The sequence below is a fragment of the Misgurnus anguillicaudatus genome, chromosome 5, assembly GCF_027580225.2.
Source record: "Misgurnus anguillicaudatus chromosome 5, ASM2758022v2, whole genome shotgun sequence".
Classification (NCBI taxonomy): Eukaryota; Metazoa; Chordata; class Actinopteri; order Cypriniformes; family Cobitidae; genus Misgurnus; species Misgurnus anguillicaudatus.
The window spans coordinates 11334685-11353412 of record NC_073341.2 but is presented as its reverse complement, the minus strand read 5'-3'; the positions used below and the strand labels follow the sequence as shown (position 1 = coordinate 11353412).

At 37.4% G+C, this 18728-nt stretch overlaps 1 protein-coding gene and 1 long non-coding RNA gene across 4 annotated transcripts in view; one reads left to right on the top strand and one right to left on the bottom strand.

Moving 5' to 3' along the window:
• The first annotated feature begins 674 nt into the window (after window positions 1-674).
• LOC141363911 (uncharacterized) lies at window positions 675-14298 on the top strand. Of its 3 annotated transcripts, none has more exons than XR_012369560.1 (6): window positions 675-950; window positions 2621-2677; window positions 3405-3448; window positions 11604-11676; window positions 11807-11947; window positions 13981-14298. It is a non-coding gene; the product is annotated as an uncharacterized lncRNA (long non-coding RNA). The 3 variants fall into 3 exon arrangements; XR_012369559.1 differs by having other exon boundaries at window positions 11789-11947; XR_012369558.1 differs by having other exon boundaries at window positions 11604-11947.
• The window catches only part of LOC141349270 (rho-related BTB domain-containing protein 2-like), a 37877-nt gene continuing 26523 nt past the window's right edge, over window positions 7375-18728 (bottom strand). The window contains exons 10-16 of the mRNA XM_073867535.1: window positions 14477-14977; window positions 14312-14396; window positions 11028-11115; window positions 10848-10935; window positions 10513-10615; window positions 9344-9524; window positions 7375-8821 (exon numbers count right to left, since the gene is read on the bottom strand). Of these exons, the coding sequence (XP_073723636.1) occupies window positions 14901-14977 (77 nt within the window). The 3' untranslated portion in view covers window positions 7375-8821; window positions 9344-9524; window positions 10513-10615; ... (2 more) ...; window positions 14312-14396; window positions 14477-14900. The remainder of the gene's footprint in view (window positions 8822-9343; window positions 9525-10512; window positions 10616-10847; window positions 10936-11027; window positions 11116-14311; window positions 14397-14476; window positions 14978-18728) is intronic.

Below are 18728 nucleotides of genomic sequence, written 5' to 3'. Positions count from 1 at the left end.
ATTTGTCAACGATGATAAATGTAATATTGTGTAGCTTGTCAGTGTACTTCGCTTTGTGTGGTAAATGTTGCTCCATCTGAAAGCAGGTGATGGTGATTTACTGCTAATCAAGCAACCAGTGTCTGCATCTAGAGACCAAACATTGGCACTGATGTATGTTAAGATATGTCAGCACAAGGTGTTTTTCTAATTAAAACGCTCAAACATGCATTTTACTTTGGGACTAGTATCAACTCTGACCAGGAAACCACCCCTAAAGGTGATAACACTGGTCCTATCAGAGTAACTTTACAATTGCATATATTTTATCATTTGTTTATAACCTTAACTATCACATTGAATTGGTAGACACTGTAAATAGTAAATATGAATATTGTAGTTATACAATTTCAGTATACCAGTAGAACAAGTGGCACAATTGGTCAACATCCGGACTATCAAACATCCATCACATTTCTATTTTAAATTATTACTGTTTGGTAGAACAATAAGCACTTTTTACATTTGTAAGGTGGTCTACATCTCTTGTTACTACTGTGGCTGCAATTTATTATGATTATTTTTATTGTCGTTTTTCTCTTAAAATAATTGTTTAGGTGTTTGGTCTATAAAATTGTTAAAACGGTTGATCAGTGTTTTCTAAATAATTCTGTATTTTGAAAATGTAGGCGGGACCTCACAAGGTGTTGCAGAACAAGTCAATAAAACCTCATCAGCCCGAGTTGAATCCCCAACTGGACCACAAATGGACCAACCTGATCTCCAGGTACCAGTGGCCCTGCCTCATACCAAAGCAGCTCCAACTGGACCACCAGTAGCCCTTATTGGACCACCAAAGTCCCCAATTTGACAGCCAGTATCCCTTTTAGGACCCCACTGCAGCAATCTGGGAAAAGAAACCCATTACCCAGATGGACCCCCAAGAGCCTCCCCAGTTTCTCTTGGAAAAGGTAAGCAAAAAAGGAGCTTTATGAAGTGCATTGAAAATAAATTCTAAGCTTTATAAAAAACCATACTCTTACTTTGTGTAATGTGAAACTGTAATCAAATTAAGAGTCCTGGGATCCCTGGATTCAAAGCATTTGGAATAGGAGTTGCAGAAATTTATATTTATATACAGTGGTGGTCAAAATTATTCGAACACCTGACAGATCTGAAATATTGATTTTTTTGTTTGTTTCCAAAACATGATTACTTTTCATAACAATGGTTGCTTTGAGCACAACAAATATCAGATGAGGTGAGTCGTACTGTTTTTATCCACTTTTAACTTTATTATTTGGTATGTTCACCTTTTGCAGCAATTACAGCAGCACATCTCTCTGGCATAGTGTCAATATATTTCCTCAGAACTTTATCGGTAATGTTATCTCATAGCCCATGTGGGTTTAATAATCTGTCAGGTGTTCTAATCATTTTGGCCACTACTTTAAGTAATGAAAACAGCATTGCATGAATTTTGACGAGAGGTACCATCAATCAAATAACAGTTTTGTGTGTGTTTGGCAAATTCCATGAAATGCTGTTGTCATAACTTAAATCATGCCTGTGTTTGCCTATATCTAAGACATCGTTTTGGTGGGCTCCAATTAGGGGTGCAATATATATTGACTCTGTACCTTTATCACAATATTTCATTGCATAATATCATAAAGAAAAACTGCATACTTTCTGTTGACTGTGTGGCTTATGCTGCGTTCCAGAGCCCATCCAAACCAGTGGGACGTGGGATTTATCCTTCTTGAAGTGTCCTAGCTCCTACTTCAAAGCGTTCCAGACATTTGAAGTGGAACGTAAACAGAAAACATGGACGACCGACCGGTCTTCTTAAGGCTCGTACAGACTACATAACTTTTAAACGTCGGTCCGAACTGTGCAGTTCACACTACAGTAAAACAACAAGTTAATCATCTTTACAAAGTGTTCTGGAGCCATTATATAAAAGCGCTGCATGTCGCTAAGTAACTTGGTATATTTTTACCGTATTTTCATGATAACAGATAATAACGACATAATTTCACGCCATAATATAAAAAAACAAGTTGTGTTAAAATTACAGTGTCTAAAACAACCCTACAAGCAGAGAAGTACAATTTATAGTCTATTCCTTGAAGATTTCCTCTCACGACGACGCGATCTATGGGCGCCGCCATTGTCCTCCGACTTATTTTTCTGAAGTCGGGGTAGGTCGAACTCCCCCGAGTTCGCCGGTAGGAGGTTCCACTTCGACAGGCATTCCAGTGCACTATTCCTAGTTGGAGGTAGGATAAGTCCTACATCCCACTGGTTTGGATGGGCTCTGGAACGCAGCATTAGTTGCGTTAGATTTAGAGCCCACTTGGAACTGCTAATGATCATGTTTCATTGGCCAGTTGCCCAGTCACGTGCAAGTGTCCATGCAAGTATAAACTGTCTATTTGAGATTATAAAGCTGTGGAATAATAGGCTATTTTTTGTTGTGATTACTTTACTGTGATGGCGTTATTTCTTACTGACTGTACAAGACCTTTTGCGTCCAGTGCTCACCGTGTGCAGCCTTTATGAAAATAAGTTTTTATTATAAACTGGACTAATTTTCATAATAATTTCTACATTTTAAATGTTTCTCTGTTGTAAACAGATGGTGTGAAAGAAGGCTTTCCAGCTCTGACTACAGTGCGGCCAGATCAAAGGAAAGGTGTGTTGACAACGGACAGTTAAATGACTTTTAAGCTAAATTTGAATTGGTTGATGGGGAAAAAGATCACAATCTAACTAGATGAATCAGCAATGGCCTTTAAATTCAGGAGGGGATATTTATGTAGTAGGATGAATCGCGTGCGATTATTAATGCAATATTTCCCCTCTTGTCAGTGAACTACGGCTCTGTGTAGTAAATGTCGCTCCATCTGAAAGCAGCTGATGGCCATTTACTACTAAACAAGGACGAGATTTACTGACGAGATGCGCATTACAATCACATGCGATTAATTGTGCAGCACTAGTATGTAGTGTATTACAGTCTGTTGTGAATTAATGAACAGTACTTATCTGCAGTGTGGAAACTGTTGTACATGGTGGTTCTTGCACTCTATGGGAAAGTACGGATTTGATTTAAGGAGTGTATATAAAAAAAATGCAGACTATTACTCCCATTCCATTTTCTAAAATGTATTATTCAGAAATTCTGAATGCCCACACAATGTGACAGGGAGACAGGATTTTTACCCTGTGAAGAGGGTTGCCAAATCCAGAGTTATTAAGGTTAAATGTAATACAACTCAAACAATACACAGGTTATATAATGTTCCAGTTGAAAAGGGATGATATAGTTTTTTTTTGTTTTGTTATTGATGTAATGGTCTTAAACTTATTGGTAAACACAGTAAATATTTGAAACTTAAAAAAGTCCCACTATTTTTTAGGGCCAGAAATGGAAGCAGGTGGAGTGGGAGCCGTGCAAACTTTGGTATGTACAACGTCTCAGTGTTAAGACGCATGCCAATGAGAAGTGGCATGTTCACTGTTAATTTTAATCTGTTGTCAGTATATCTAATTGCCACTAACACCTACTGTCCACAATTAACATGCAAAACAATTTAGGCAAATAATGAAATTAAGGTAGTATGCACAAACTAAATGGCCTGCGTAAAGTCATAGTTCTGAGGATTTGTCAACCCATTAAACTCCTTGTAGAAGATAAGGTCGAGACAAAATTTAAGATTTTGGCATCATTGCAAAATGAGCTTTCCTTGTCTCTAGGTATTTATATAGAATTCCCTGTTACCTTGCTCATGTGCTTTTCTTTAAAGTCTCATTCTAGTCAAGAATTGTATCAGTTAAATGCATCTTTGAACATCATAAAAAAAAATAATATAATATGATTAGGGTTGGAGCTAAAATCTGCAGAGACACCGTCCCTTCAGGACCAGGATTGGTGACCACTGGTCTTAGACCATATACATGTAAGTAGATGCTACATACAGATGTTTTAGCTGTGCAATTGAGTAGATTAGCATAATCATAGATCTGCGCATACAATGTGACAAGCAAAACTTTTTTTATATTATTAAACACACCTGAAGGACCAGGACTGGTGACCACTGTCTAGACGCATAACTGCTGAGCTTAGACTATATATACACATACATACATACATACATACATACATACATACATACATACATACATACTACTGATGCACGCGTTCAACTGTGTTGATGTGATTGGTTATATTATGTTTGTGACGTTGGAAACACAGGTGATTTTAAACTACGGGAATTAGACTGCGGAATATTTTCTCCATATAATTAAAGACAAAGTTGTTGAATAATGATTTTGCACATGGCTTGTCTTTAATTGTTAAAAACACCAAATTGAGACATAAACAATGTTAACATTGTGATTCATTTATCACATATGTTGTCTTAAAGTTAAATGTGAACTTCACATTCCTCTCTTTGGAGTTACCAGAACAAAATGCGATGAGTCAAGTAATGCTTTAACACAAAATTGATGTAAAAGAACAATGAAGGCTTTCTTTTGCATTGTTGACTTGCATATCCTACTGTGATTTAATAAAACCCCACCAAAACACAGCTTTAGGAAAACAGCTGAAGTTTTAATGTGTGTCTTAAAGGAAAACACCACCATTTTCAATATTTACTATGTAACTTAGACAAATGAATACATATCTTTTTTCAATGCGTGCACTTAATCTTTGTACAGTGCTTCTTGAATGCTTTAGCATTTAGCCTAGCGCCATTCATTCCTTAGGATCCAAACAGGGATGAATTTAGAAGCCACCAAACACTTCCATGTTTTCCATATTTAAAGACTCTTACATGAGTAGTTACATGAGTAAGTATGGTGGCACAAAATAAAACATGGAAAGTGTGGAAACCATGGAAGTGTTTGGTGGCTCCTAAGTTGATCCCTGTTTCGATCCTAAGGAATGAATGGGGCTAGGCTAAATGCTAACACATTCAAGAAGCGTTGTACAAAGATTAAGTGCACGCATTGAAAAAAAGATATGCATGTATTCATCTAAGTTGAGGTAAACAGGGAACTACACTAACCTTTTCCACTGGTGGCACTTGCGCTACCAACTTTTTCAGTTACTGGCGCAAAATATGATTTGGTCGCACATATTTTTTTCAAGTTATATTAAGGTGCTCCGGATAATAATGAACAATAATGAAACTGTATTGCATACAGATATGCTTTTTATTTTACTTGCCATCTTTTGCACATGCCTTCTTGTTTTCTTAAACGTTGCAGTGTTTCCCACAGATCTGAAATTTACTTGGTGGTGGTAGCCGGTAAAAAAGGCAATTATTACCCACTGACAAATAATGGTCTACTATACATGTGACGTAGAACTAATAATGTGTGACACAACACAATACTTTGATTTATTGAAAATTAATATTCATTTCACATTATATTTCATCGATCTAAAGGCCAATTTATACTTTTGCGTTAGGTGCGCGTTATATGTACGCCGTAACATACGCATAGACGCGAACCCTGTCGCCGTAGCCTTCGCAGTACCTGACGTGCACCTCCTCAAAAATGTAACTACACGTCGAAACGACGCGGACCGCAAGATCTGTGATTGGTCGGCGTGAATGCATTGTGTTTCCTCCTACGCATTTCGGCGGTTAACTGCAGAGCAACACAAACGCAGAAGTATAAATGCTCATGACGGCGTTGCCTACGTGCGTAGCGTCTGGCGTACCCTACGGCGTAACCCCGACGCAAAAGTATAAATTGGCTTTAACCACCCCAAACTTTCTTTGCCATTTACAAAGCTGACACTGTTTGTCAAAGCACCACGAAAACACTTACTGTTTTTGCACTGATATATGAAGCAATTAGACCCCTTTTATCAAACTCAATATAATACAATACTATGTACAGTATATTAATAGACATTGCAGGTCTATAGATTATAAATGTGACTGATGTTATAATGGTAATAATTTCTATTAAATAGGCACTTTTACTGCTTCTGCTCTATCTTTCTATTTCTCTCTTGCCGATTTAAAAAGCTTAATCATAGGACTAAACCAAATATACAGTTGCTTTGCTTTGATATATTGACCTCTGAACTATAAAAAATGATGCATATATGTGAGTCTCATCATTCAGAAAAGGAAAGGGACTACAATGATGAGACCAACTGTTTTATAAAGCCCTTGAACTCTACCATCATGAGGAGTACTGTTTGGTGTGATCACTAATAGATAGCATCACAAAACGTGATACAAATTAAATTTCACTTTGCTGTCATGAATAATTTTTAATTCTGACAACACTACTGTGCTTCACTTCTGCATAACCCTAAATGCATACTCATGCTGGTATGCTGTTTTTTTCCAGCAGGGAAATGATGTGTTTTAGTGCTGGTTTGCTGATGACCAGCATAATTCCCATGCTGGGTTGGTGCTGGTGGTCATCGCATACCAGCACCAATCCCATGCAGGTCATATCAGCAAGAACACCATGCTATATGTTGTGTTTTGGTGCTGGTATGCTGGTGACCAGCTAAACAAGCACCAAACCAGCATGGGAATTATGCTGGTCTATGCTGTTTTTTCCGTTAGGGTTTAATATTCCAGACATGAAAAACACTATACAAATAATTTCCCTGTTGCAGTGTATTATAGACTGTTAAATATGTAGTTCTTAGGTTTGCAAACTAGGGTTGTAAATAGACCATTTCAAAAGATGTAAACAACACTGGTCCAGAAGCACTTCCTGTTTCAGTTTTTTAACACTAGATAAATGTTGGGATAAATTACAACCAACAGAACATATAGAACTGAGTCAAAAAGTTAAACAAACATCTTAAAGATATAGCCTATGTGTGAAATAACAGTCACAAACTAAAACCGGAAGTGCCTCTGGACCAGTAGCCTATATTGTTTACATCTTTTCAAAAGAACTATAGTATAAAGTGACTTTCTAACAGACATGCTATTGCCAAACAATAAAACATATTGTAAGAATTCAAACGAGTTCATGCTAGTTGCTAAGCTAACAGCCTGACCACAGACACATATAGGCCTAAGTATGGTAAACGTATTGGGGGAAAAAGATACTGATATTGCTAAGAAATCATTTAAAATGTCATTATTTATAATTGCGTTTCAGATTGAAATTTAGGCACTAAATGTTAGGGGCTGGCTATTTATTTCTATCCATCCATTGCTTATCCGTTTGGCTGGATGCTACACCCTCAAGTCGGACTGGTCACCATCACTGATTTACTAATAGAAACAACACTCCAGAGAAATTTTAGGGTCTCCAATTATCCTATTGTATTCTTTTTCTTTGGGTTAAGTTTAGTATGTCTAACTTTTTAGGTTTTAATACAGAAAACACAGCAAATAATAAAAATAACTTTATTTACAAAGCACTTTCCCGTGCTGACAAGCATTTAATCAAAGACCAAAAGCATTCACACATACTATACGTAAATATATGTATTTATAGTATACATAACTTAAAAGTTAATCATCTTTGAACTGTCTTTTGTTAATACTATTATCTAAAGTTATGCAGCAGTGTAATGAAAAACTTGTATTAATTATAACAACTATGCCATAAATAATACAACACAACTGTATATACTAACTAATTAACAAGTTTTTATGTTTTACCCTTTATTAAACTATCATATATTTTTAAGGCATAAATAAATAAAGTAGTTTTACATCTCATTTTCAAAACTGGGAAAAGTAAACAACGCTTTAGCAAACAATTTTGCAGGTACATATATGAAACAGTTTAATAGTTACCTCAAGAAAATGGCATTGTAAAACATTTCCTTTCATTGAAAAGGTAACAACAGTATTAACTCATGCATCAAATATGGGTAGGCTATTGATCAGTCATTTATGTAAAGTATTTCATCTAATGACATACAGTTAGTTCACTCCAAAAGTATCCACAATCACTGTGAAAAAAACTTTATACAGTATAAAACTATATAACAATAATAGTAACATATGTAACACAGGCAAAATAGATTTGCACATTTTTCTACAGTAAATGTCATTATGTTGACAAGATGATATGGGCACAGTTTGGTGAAGTAACCACTGCAAGAGGATTGTGGCATTTGCAAGTTGTAGCAACACAGTTGACTGTAGGAGTAGTCTGTGAAACATCGGAGGTGGAGGGGAAACCTAATAGCTAACCTGCTGCTTGTAAACGGAGATATGGATTATCATACAAAAACTTATTTAACAGTAGTTTCCCATCAATCTATGAGGCTAATGTTGCTTACACACTGCAGGAAACGGTGGTCTAAAATAAAAGCACTGTATCAGTCATCCATTACATTTCCAAATAGTTGTATGTTTTCCATGAAACACACCTGCAGTTCAGTGTGACACACAGTCTAAATGCATACACCAGTTCAGAGTTCCAAATCCAAAATGTCATCTGAACTCTCATAATCCAGCTCTTTGTGGTCCTCCAGTATCTCCTAAGGCTCATCCTCCAGCAGAGAAACAGCATTTGGTCCTAAAGCAGTGTTCTTCACTCCCAATCCTGGAGAGCCGGTGTCCTGCAGAGCTTAGCTCCAACCTTAATCAAACACACATACCTGTGATTTTCTAGAGATCATGAAGACATTGATTAGCTTTCAGATGTGTTTGATTAGGGTTGGAGCTAAAGTCTGCAGGACACCGGCTCTCCGGGGTTGGGAGTGAAGAACACTGTCCTAAAGCCTGGCTGTAACTTGAGCAAACTTAGAACTTCTTCTCTACATCTGCAAGCCTTTTCTGAAGACGACACAGTAGCCATCGATGACACTCTTCACTTAAACTGCCTAAAAGGAAAAATTGAAGGGATGCATGAAAATACTTAGAGGTTTTACTTGAGGCTTATTTTGTACATTACTGTATGTTAATACTGCTTTCATTATGAAGGTCCAATTATATTCCTAAAGATTTCACATTAGTATTACTAATTACATTATACTATTAGGAAATAAATTTAAATACCTCCATGTACTCCTTTCTAAACTATATACAACAATTGCCATGCTTTCATTGTGTCTTGATTTTCTTTGTTTCTATTCTATGTAAAGAACTACAGATCATTAAGATCCAACCACAAGAAAACTATAACGTTACACTTCAGGATCTAAAAATGAGTGGGGTTTTATTGTCGCTTTTGCTATTCAGTGTGTCTAATCATCTAGATTATCTGTGATTTTTATCACCAAATGACAAAGGAACTTGATTTTAGAATGTGAAACTAACATGTGTCTTGAGACTTTTGTAAACCTTATTTATAGAAACCAATGGCATGCATCATTGCAAGATGGTATTAAAAGTTAGCCTCTTACCACTGTTTTTGCCTGAAGACATTTCTGAAATCATTTTCCTGATGTTCCTAGCCAGGCTTCTGAGATAGGTGCGGTGCAGTGGTGTCTCATCTCCCTCATCACAATGATCTTTGCTTCTTGAAGGCGCACTTTTGACATGTATACATCAAAAAAATCTTTTTGGTGAGGGTGTTGCTGGATTCTGAAGTCACACAAATAACAACATCTTAAACACAATTTTGACTGGTATATTCTGAAAAGCAAGCAAAACAAAAGCAGTGCATGTACAGCCCATAATCTGGTGCAGGGCGCAAAATATTTGATTCAGAAATTTGGCTATGAGAGGTTAAAAAGAAACACTCACACAGTAAAGATGGTCTCCCATTATCTTTATATCTATATAAGAACAACTTCTTTGCTGCTTATGAGCCTTTAAATAACTCTCCTTATATCACATGTGGTGTAAGCCTGCTGAAGACCTAGTTTCAACATCACCCTAATGAAAAATAATGGACTAAATCTTCAGAGTAGCAGTAAAATGAAAATGAATACTGTAATTGTGTCACTCAATAATTTAAAAGTACAGACAAAAAATATTATGTTTGTTCTTTATCTGTCGTTTCTCTCAAAAGCACTTTTGGTGCAAAAGCACATTTGGTGCAATGAGGCACGACGCAAACCGGATGCTCCGCGGGTGTGCATTATTTTCAAATAATTCAAAGGACTGGAGTCAATTATTCCTCTTATACCACAGTTACCAGGCACGTGCACACATAGACATCAAAGGGGGCTTGAGCACCTGCCCTTTTTATTCCTGGAGAAAAAGTGCCCTTCCTTTTAGGAAGATAAAATGAATTAACTTTTTAAATAAATTTTAAGGAAGTCAGAATTGCATTTATATATACTTTTTTGTTTAAAAAAGTAAAAAAATACATAATCATGAGAAGTGCCCTTTATTTCACTTGAGCCCCTGCCCCTCAAAATGTCTGTGCACATCCCTGACAGTTACCACAAACATTGCTCTGGTGCCTATTTTTAAGACATTTGACAAGTTAGGTGTGCAGTTATCAAAAATTAATGCATACCCACAGAACATTTCTCAGCCAATCAGAATACAGCATTCAACATACCCCTGGTATAACTGCAATCAACAAAAATGACTAAATGTTTTAGATGAGTTATCAACCTACCAGTGTGATTATAAAGGCTGGCTTTTCGATGAAGACTAAGAAACATTTGTTCAATTCATTTCTGAAGGTTGTGTAGGTCATCACATAATGTACCTACCAAATCCTAAAGCAAAAATAATAATACAAGTAAATGATTATGATGTCTTTTAGGTTGTACATGTCCCAAATCAAATTAATGTCTCAAAGGAGTTTACAAGGACACAAGTTTATTGCGATTAAAACAGGACATACTTTTACTTAAATACTTATACATGGAAAAGATTCTCAGTTACAAAATTGATTATCACACTGTAATATTGTAAACCAATTTCAATAATGTCCATAAAATACATTACCATCAGTAGCCTTTTGTCTGACATCTTGTACCCACTGATTCACAATGTTCTCAGGACACCCCAGTTCACTGCTCAAATCTTCCCGTCTCTGAAAGAATGCCATAAAAATATGTTTGTCCTTGCAATCTTTAAAAGTGAGAAAAATCTTTGTGTCTATATAACTCAGTCATAATATAAGACCTTGATGTATCTGCTGGATAATGCTGAAGGCCTTCTTGCTTCCGTTGGTTCCACCCAATAGCATGGACAGTTAGCATGTCATTCCTGGCTATTAACAAGACATGTATGTGATGAAGGAAGAAAGGTCCCATTAATGCTTGTGGTATTTCAATTAATCCAGAAACTGACAATTGAGTTTAAAATTTAAGAGAGAACTACATGCCAATTTTTTATGTACTTTGAACAGTTACAGCTTATTCTTATGCAATCTCAAAGTACTAGACAGAAAGAATAAAAAAGTGAAAAAATAAAGACAGGTTTCCTAAAATATTATAAATAGGCATCAATTAGATACTTGGTTGTGAGGCCACAACGAGACAGGTAGCTGTTGACCATTTCGACCTCCTCAACTGCAGTTGTACCAGCACCTTCCTGATTTTTGCCAGATTATCTAACAAATGTGTGACACCTATATTACAACCATAAACAGTTACAGTGTATTAATAAGTAATACAAGGCACACTTTCTTTTATGCAAGGCAGAGGAACCCAAGGGCAAAGCAATATCCATTAAAGGGAGTACATTAATGTCCGATAGGTGGAGAAAATGCTGAAGGAGGTCCACTACTAAAAAGAAGCAGAAGTGAAGAGATACAAAGCTTCAGCTACAGGTATCCATGTTCTACCAGATTATTTGTGATTCGTCAGCCTCATTTTTTCTAAGCTATATTACTGTGCCCATTGTTAATGCTTTCTCACAAATTATTGAACTTCTGTTTTCAGTCTGTTTATTGTCTACAGTGAGACCTCCACATTTCTGCACTTGTGATCATGCAAACATCCAGTGTAGAGCACTTCACCTGCCCGGCATGTACACCCAACAATGCTCGCTCTTTGTGCAGATGGCAACAGAAAAACCTACAGATTCCGTCAGTCAAAAGAGTTAGTTCTTTTACTCTTGTAGTTTTAAGGAAAAAGAAACTTTTTGATTTAAATCCATCATTTGAAATGTGTAATTTTTGCTTTATTAAATAGTTAATGTATCCCAGCTGTTGTGAGCTTATATAATACGTAAGGAATATTTGACAGTGGGCTGCTACGCAGCAGGTGTGCATTATTTTCAATTATACAACAGTTCTTTCTGGTTCTCGAATCTGATTGGCTAAGAGCTATACGATATTGTACTGATAACGGCACTGTAGCCGCTTCACCTTTCGTATTATTCCGTCACCTAGTGAATGGAGGTCCTAAGCAGGCTCATCTCTGAATGGAAAAACACAGACGCGTTGTGTGAATCACTCTCCGTGTGTGTGTCTCATTAGTTTACTAGCTCATAAATCAGTCTGTGAATCCCCAATCGGAAGTTATTATTCCGTCAAAGATCAGCGCTCTTGGATGTTACGTTAAAGTTAATGGGAGAAATGTCTTGTCACATCGTGTGGATTATTAACACTTGGAAAGTGGAATATAAACACTCGTTTTTTTCTGGAGCTATATCTTTTATCAGAACGCGAAAACACCGTGAAACAGCAGGTAAGCCCCGCAGCTTTTAAATGTGGACATTGATCATTTACTTTATCGTGACGTGACTATTAAAACATGTTATGAGATATCGCCACTGGTATATTTATAAGCAGCATGCAAAAACATCTCTCTGACACTTATAAAAAACCGTTTTATATAGTACTGACAAGAACAAAGTTTAATAATAATAATCGAGTGCTCGTATCGCGTTAAGAATAAATGAGAAAGCAATAGTAACGTTTCACAAGTATAGTTTTATTAACTTTTACCTCGCGCCAAAACAATAACAACACAAAAGACACTAAATATGAATAAAAAAACAAGTACAAGTTTGATCATGACACCAACAACTGCTGATTTGATCTCATTTTGACGATCATAAACAAACAAGGCCAACATGAGAGCCGGGGAATACCTTTCAGATATGTAGCCCAGAGAGGGCGGTGGTCAGCGGGGCGAGTGAACACTGATGTCCGCTCATGCTTTGGTTCTCATTTGTACCGAATCTCACTAAGCAAACGTTCAAACAGGCGCTATCTTTACTAATCGACTGCAGATTTAAATATAATACAGATACATTCTCGACTGAACTAATCTTAAAACTACACTTTGTGACCAAGAAACGGTAATATAAAGAAACGGCTTTTCCGTCCATTGAGTTGTTATGAGCTTCAAAGCAGCCGAAAGTTTTACCTGTCATTCTGGCCGCCCTCAAATCAGTGGCGGAAGAAGTAGTTCTCAAACAAAGAGGCTTTTAAAATAACTCTGTTGTTGTTTTCTAGTTTTCGTTTTTCAAACGTGTGCCGTCGAACTGTTGTATAAAAGCAATATCGCTCTCGGAGTCGTGTGATATAGCTCTATATCATCACGGCTGTGATTGCCTCCGGCACTCGGCCTGCGGCCTCGTGCCTCTGGCCTAATCACAGCCGTGATGATATAGAGCTATATCACACTCCTACTCGAGCGATATTGCTTAAATAATTTAAAGGACTGGAGTCAATTATTCTGCTTATACCACAGTTACCACAAACATTGCTTTGGGTATTTTAAGACATTTGACAGGTTAGGTGTGCGTTTTACAAATATAATCATTTGGATATGGGAATGTGTGCTGGCACCCAAAGTGGCTAGTTTAATAGCTTGGTCATTCATTATTACATATCAATTTGTCACCCTGACTTTCAACTAGTTTGTGTACCTGGAGTAGAGAAAGCAGAAGATGAACTTTTTAATGCTCCATGAATCCTGAAAAACCTTTAGTTTAAAAGTAAACCTTTATTGTCTACAATCATTATAAAGATGCCTGTTGGTGTGATGTAATTTGAAACTAACAGAAAAGTAAGCAAACTTGATGAAGAGGCCCTTGAGGTGGTTGTTTGCAGACACGGAGTGCTACTCAAAGCTCTTAATGTGCCGGGGAGTAATATTTTCTTATCCACCTATACCTGCAGAAGGAGCTTCAAGCAGCCACAAACGGAGAGTTCTTTTGAACAGATATTGCTTGCAAGTATTGGCCATACCTTGAGAAGGCGTCAGTCTCCATGTTGGAACTCAGACCTTTACTGCAGATGAGACCTTTCCTTTCTGTCATGCATGCCAAGGCTCATTCAACCAAGTGTCAGGTAATGCATATTCTTTATCGTACCATTTGAAACTGTATTTGTATGGTAATACTGAAATACAGCCAACTCTTGAGCAGTTCACACAATTATTGCACTCTAAATCACACACTTTAGAATTATCACAATACTGCAAGAACACAATCTCAACAAATATACTCACCTTGATTTGAGCAAGAAGCATGTCTGCTATGAAAATAACACCCTCTGCTCTCCCTCTGTCTTGCTCAGCAGCCATTTCAACAACACTACATTGGTCAGACAAAGAGGCATAGGCTAAGTGTTTTGGACAGTGAGAGAGAGAGTAAAATGAATAAAATTACAATACTTGAAAACAGAGAAGCTTGCGAAAGAGTGAGTGAGTGACCCTTTTACTGTTTGTACACAATGATGACGTGGCAACGTATGCGCACGCAGTTTGGCAACGGAAGCACGGCAAGAATCAGCAGTGAAGCAACACAGACAGAGAAGTTAGTTTAAAAAGTTGACTTATCTTCTACACAGTTACCAGATCCGTGTACTATAGTGGAGTGGATAGAAGACGTTAGCAGATGGCCAAATACTAAACGTGTATTATATTGGTGCAACGAAATGCTACAACCAGACGTTTTGATGTGGGGAAATCGTTTTAATAAACTTTCTGAGTTGCTTACACGTTAGAACCACTGGGAGATAACATCACTTCCGTTGCCAAAATGCGCACGCAGGCTATTTGATCACGTGGGCTGTAAAAGGGTCTATTGAAGTGGCTCTTAAAAGAGCCGTTGGTTTTCTAAGAAAAAGTATAAACTGTGGGTGAACAGGGAAGGGTGGTGGGTACTGACCGGACCTGAGAAAAGAAAACAAAAACATGATTAATTCTCTTACAGCAAAGTCTCCTAGGTTTGTCATATTATATATGCAGAACTGTAAAAAAAAGGTAACAGTTATGCTACCTATAAATAAAGCATAAACTGCATAAATGCACAGTTGATCTGAATTCAGAGAAATAAATGAAATAATTATCTTGGTACTTGAAGCTTGGTTAGATATGGTTACTGTAGTCAAACTTTTACCCACTTTCTTCTGAAAGATATATTAAAAACAATTACAGAACATAACACAATCAATTTTAATCCCTTCTAACGATCAATTGACATAATGTAACTGCACAAACTAGCCTAATTATATTATATAAATAATATTAAATAATTAAATAAATCTATTCTGCTCACCAAGGCTGCATTTATTTGATATAAAAACACTTATAATGTGAAATATTATTGTAATCTGAATGTAAGTGCTGCTGACGGTGTCAGCAGCGATCGCTCTCTGTGATCGATTGGTTCCGCCTTGTATGTTTAGATGAGCAGATTTACAATGAACACAATTATTTACTTAAATCGGTTATTTTTTCATTTAGAGCTTATTTCATGAACTGTATTCCGCGCGAAATTAATAAAACTACTGGTTTAAAAACGCTAGAACAACTGTTTAGCAACATAATATAATGCAGTCACTGCAGCTTTCTGTGATTAATACATTAGCTGATTATCAAACAGTCATCCAATAATGTTTCTGACCTTAGTAACGTAAAAACCACTATAGATAACTCCATAGTTCACACACGCAAATTAAATGTTATGCTGCACCAACTTTAGGATTTCTTAAATGACCGCACCTGAACAACAATTATGTCCTAAATATGAGCCAATTGGATTCTGACCAAACGCGTGCGACTCGTCTGTTGCCTTAGCGGTGATATTATATTGCTAACGTTGCAACAAAGACTTAACATAAACACATGATTTCCTCAATTTTAGTAACATTAATCACCAAATTTCCAAGAAAGCCTTACCCATGGAACTCCAGAGAACGCATATCACTGCGTCGCTTCTCTTGTTGAAGTTGTTGGCAATAAGAAATTATCGCCCCCTATTGGTTATCATCCTCATAAATGCGTGTCATTTTCACGCCTAGAGGAGGCAAAGCGTGACATTGACACGCATCCTCTAGTGGACCAGCGTGTCTATTACACGCTTTAGCGTGATACTGGGTTGCTCTCGTAAATATACAATATGGGCCTTTTCTTTGTTCATTTTGCTCAAGATTTTTTTCCTTTTATTTGGGTTAAGCAAACCATTCACATTGAAAGATATTACTTTTACTTCATTATTTGTCATGTCTGTTCAATATAACATTCAAATCTAAAGGATGATAGATGGCGAGGCACAAACTCTGGAGAAACAATAAACGAACAAGTACAAATAGAATATTAAAACTCTGACAAACATAACAAGATAGGGGTCTGAAACAAAAGACCCTGTAACAAGTTGCTAGTGGCGTCTGTCATGGAGGGGAAGCCTTCTCTTCCACAGTGATGATCAGGGCCCTCCAGTGTACCGTCTTTACATGAGATACAAGAGAACATAACTCACGTGTCCAACGTTACGACGAAGTGTGCTGTCATTCAGTAATACGAGGAGAGAAATTAAATTAAAGTCTATCTAACGATTTAAGGTCCAAACCAGAATTTTCCTCTTTTTATAACATTTATATGCAGCCTCGCATTATCTTCTATATGCCTGTAGACGGCACTCGGGTTGTGACGACAGAGACTACAGGACTACGAAGGCTTTCTCCTGAAGGTCTCGTAATCCTGACTCTGAAACTGTAAGAAGTGCTGGTCTTCAATCCATTTACAACACAACGGGTGCCGTAGCCTAAGTATATTGTCTTGAATGTATGTTTTTTGGGGTCTATGTGCTCCACAGAGAAACGGGTCCAGTGTTCAGGTGGACCGTTTTGAGGTTTGTTATCTTCATAAGCCCATCTCAGCTCGATGCTATGATGAGTGACTTTACCAACCACAGGCGGCTCGGGGAGCTTAAGAGATCCTGGTTTCATCTTTGTATCCGTCGATGTTTCCTTCCTTGTACTTTAAAGGGGAAATAGACAATACTGATGATGACAGTTTGTTTCTGTGAGTAACCTACTGTCTGTGTCTTTCCACAATTTATCTCACGCGCATACGACTACGCATGCTTTCCCGTTGCTATGGTGATGTCATTGACCTAAACTTGAAGTACAGGTCCTCGCCAGACTCTAATGGTCCAAACGTACTCTCTATGGCCTCCAAATACTGCTTTGCACTCGCCTCTGGAGTAGAGAAGCGAACAGCTCGAATAATTTCCATAGCAGGTCCCTTGACACTTTCAATAATTCTGCGTCGTTTTTCCTTTTTTGAAAAATCACACTGCGTTATCATTAGAAGTGCCTGTTCCATCAAGTTTTGCATATTTTCTTATCCCATGGGTGAGAATGGCGCCGCGTGTTTTGATCCCTGGGGGTTAAAGCCACTTTTAGGAGCTCTCATAACCCAAACAGTTTGAAATAAACACTTTAAGTGCAATTATTTTATCAAAATATAGAAAAAAATATGAATATGAATGCAATAAAATATATATTTGTGTTTAAAGAATAGAATTTTATAAGAAAATAATATTCCAAAAATTGTAGCTCACACCCCCTTTAAGTGTGACCACCAAACACCAGTTACATGCTCGTACTGAAATACCCTCTTATAATCACAGTTTGTGAACTGTTAATTTACTGTTCAACTGTTATTTTTACACTACACAGCATATATCACAGAATAACACACTATAGCAAAGAGAAGAACTGCAAAACCCCAAATAACACTTTACAATGCACACTTGTACGCAAAATCTCAAAAGGTAAAAGTGCAAAATGGTATTCTCATACACACATGAGAACCTTTAGCTTATTGTTACTCCTCATTATAACATGGGATGCAATCTTAACAGATTTATCACAGTATCAAAGTAAACAAATAATAACAGGTCAATAAATAACCACCATATAAACAATATACAGAATGGGCCCACTCTCACAAACAACAGTACCCAACCCCGATGGCAGGCCTGTGTAGTTGAGATCGTAGAGGCCTTTGAAACTTTAAAATGGCAGCTTCGCTCGTGTGAGCAAATAAACAAAGCAAACTCGGTACCTGTGCTCCTTAACCAGCAGCAATAGATCCTGTACCGGGCAACCGCGTCCACTCGCAAAAATGCTCACCCATCACTCGTAACCGTAGGAACGCCAGACAGCATCCGTTGCTACGGGCAATAGCTGGATATCTCTTTACAATATGGATGTAAACAAGTCCGTCCTTTTGGGCTCAATAGGCGATCTTAATCGTCTCTTACGATCAAACCGGATGGCAAATCAGTAGAAAAAAACAACATAGACAGACAGCAATAACACTCAACGGGCCCTATTTTAACGATCTGAAACGCAAGTCCGAAGCGCAAAGCGCAAGTGACTTTGTGGGTGGATCTTGGGCGCTGTTGCTATTTTCCAGGCGGGAGAAATAAGTCTTGCGCCGGGCGCAAATCAATAAGGGGTTGGTCTGAAGTAGGTTCATTATTCGTAGGTGTGGTTTGGGCGTAACGTCAAATAAACCAATCAGAACGCTATCCAACATTCCCTTTAAACGCAAGGGCGCAAGTTCCATGGCGGGTTGCTATTATTATGACGGATTTGACAGGCGCACGCCAGAAGCGGTTCACAGCCGAGGA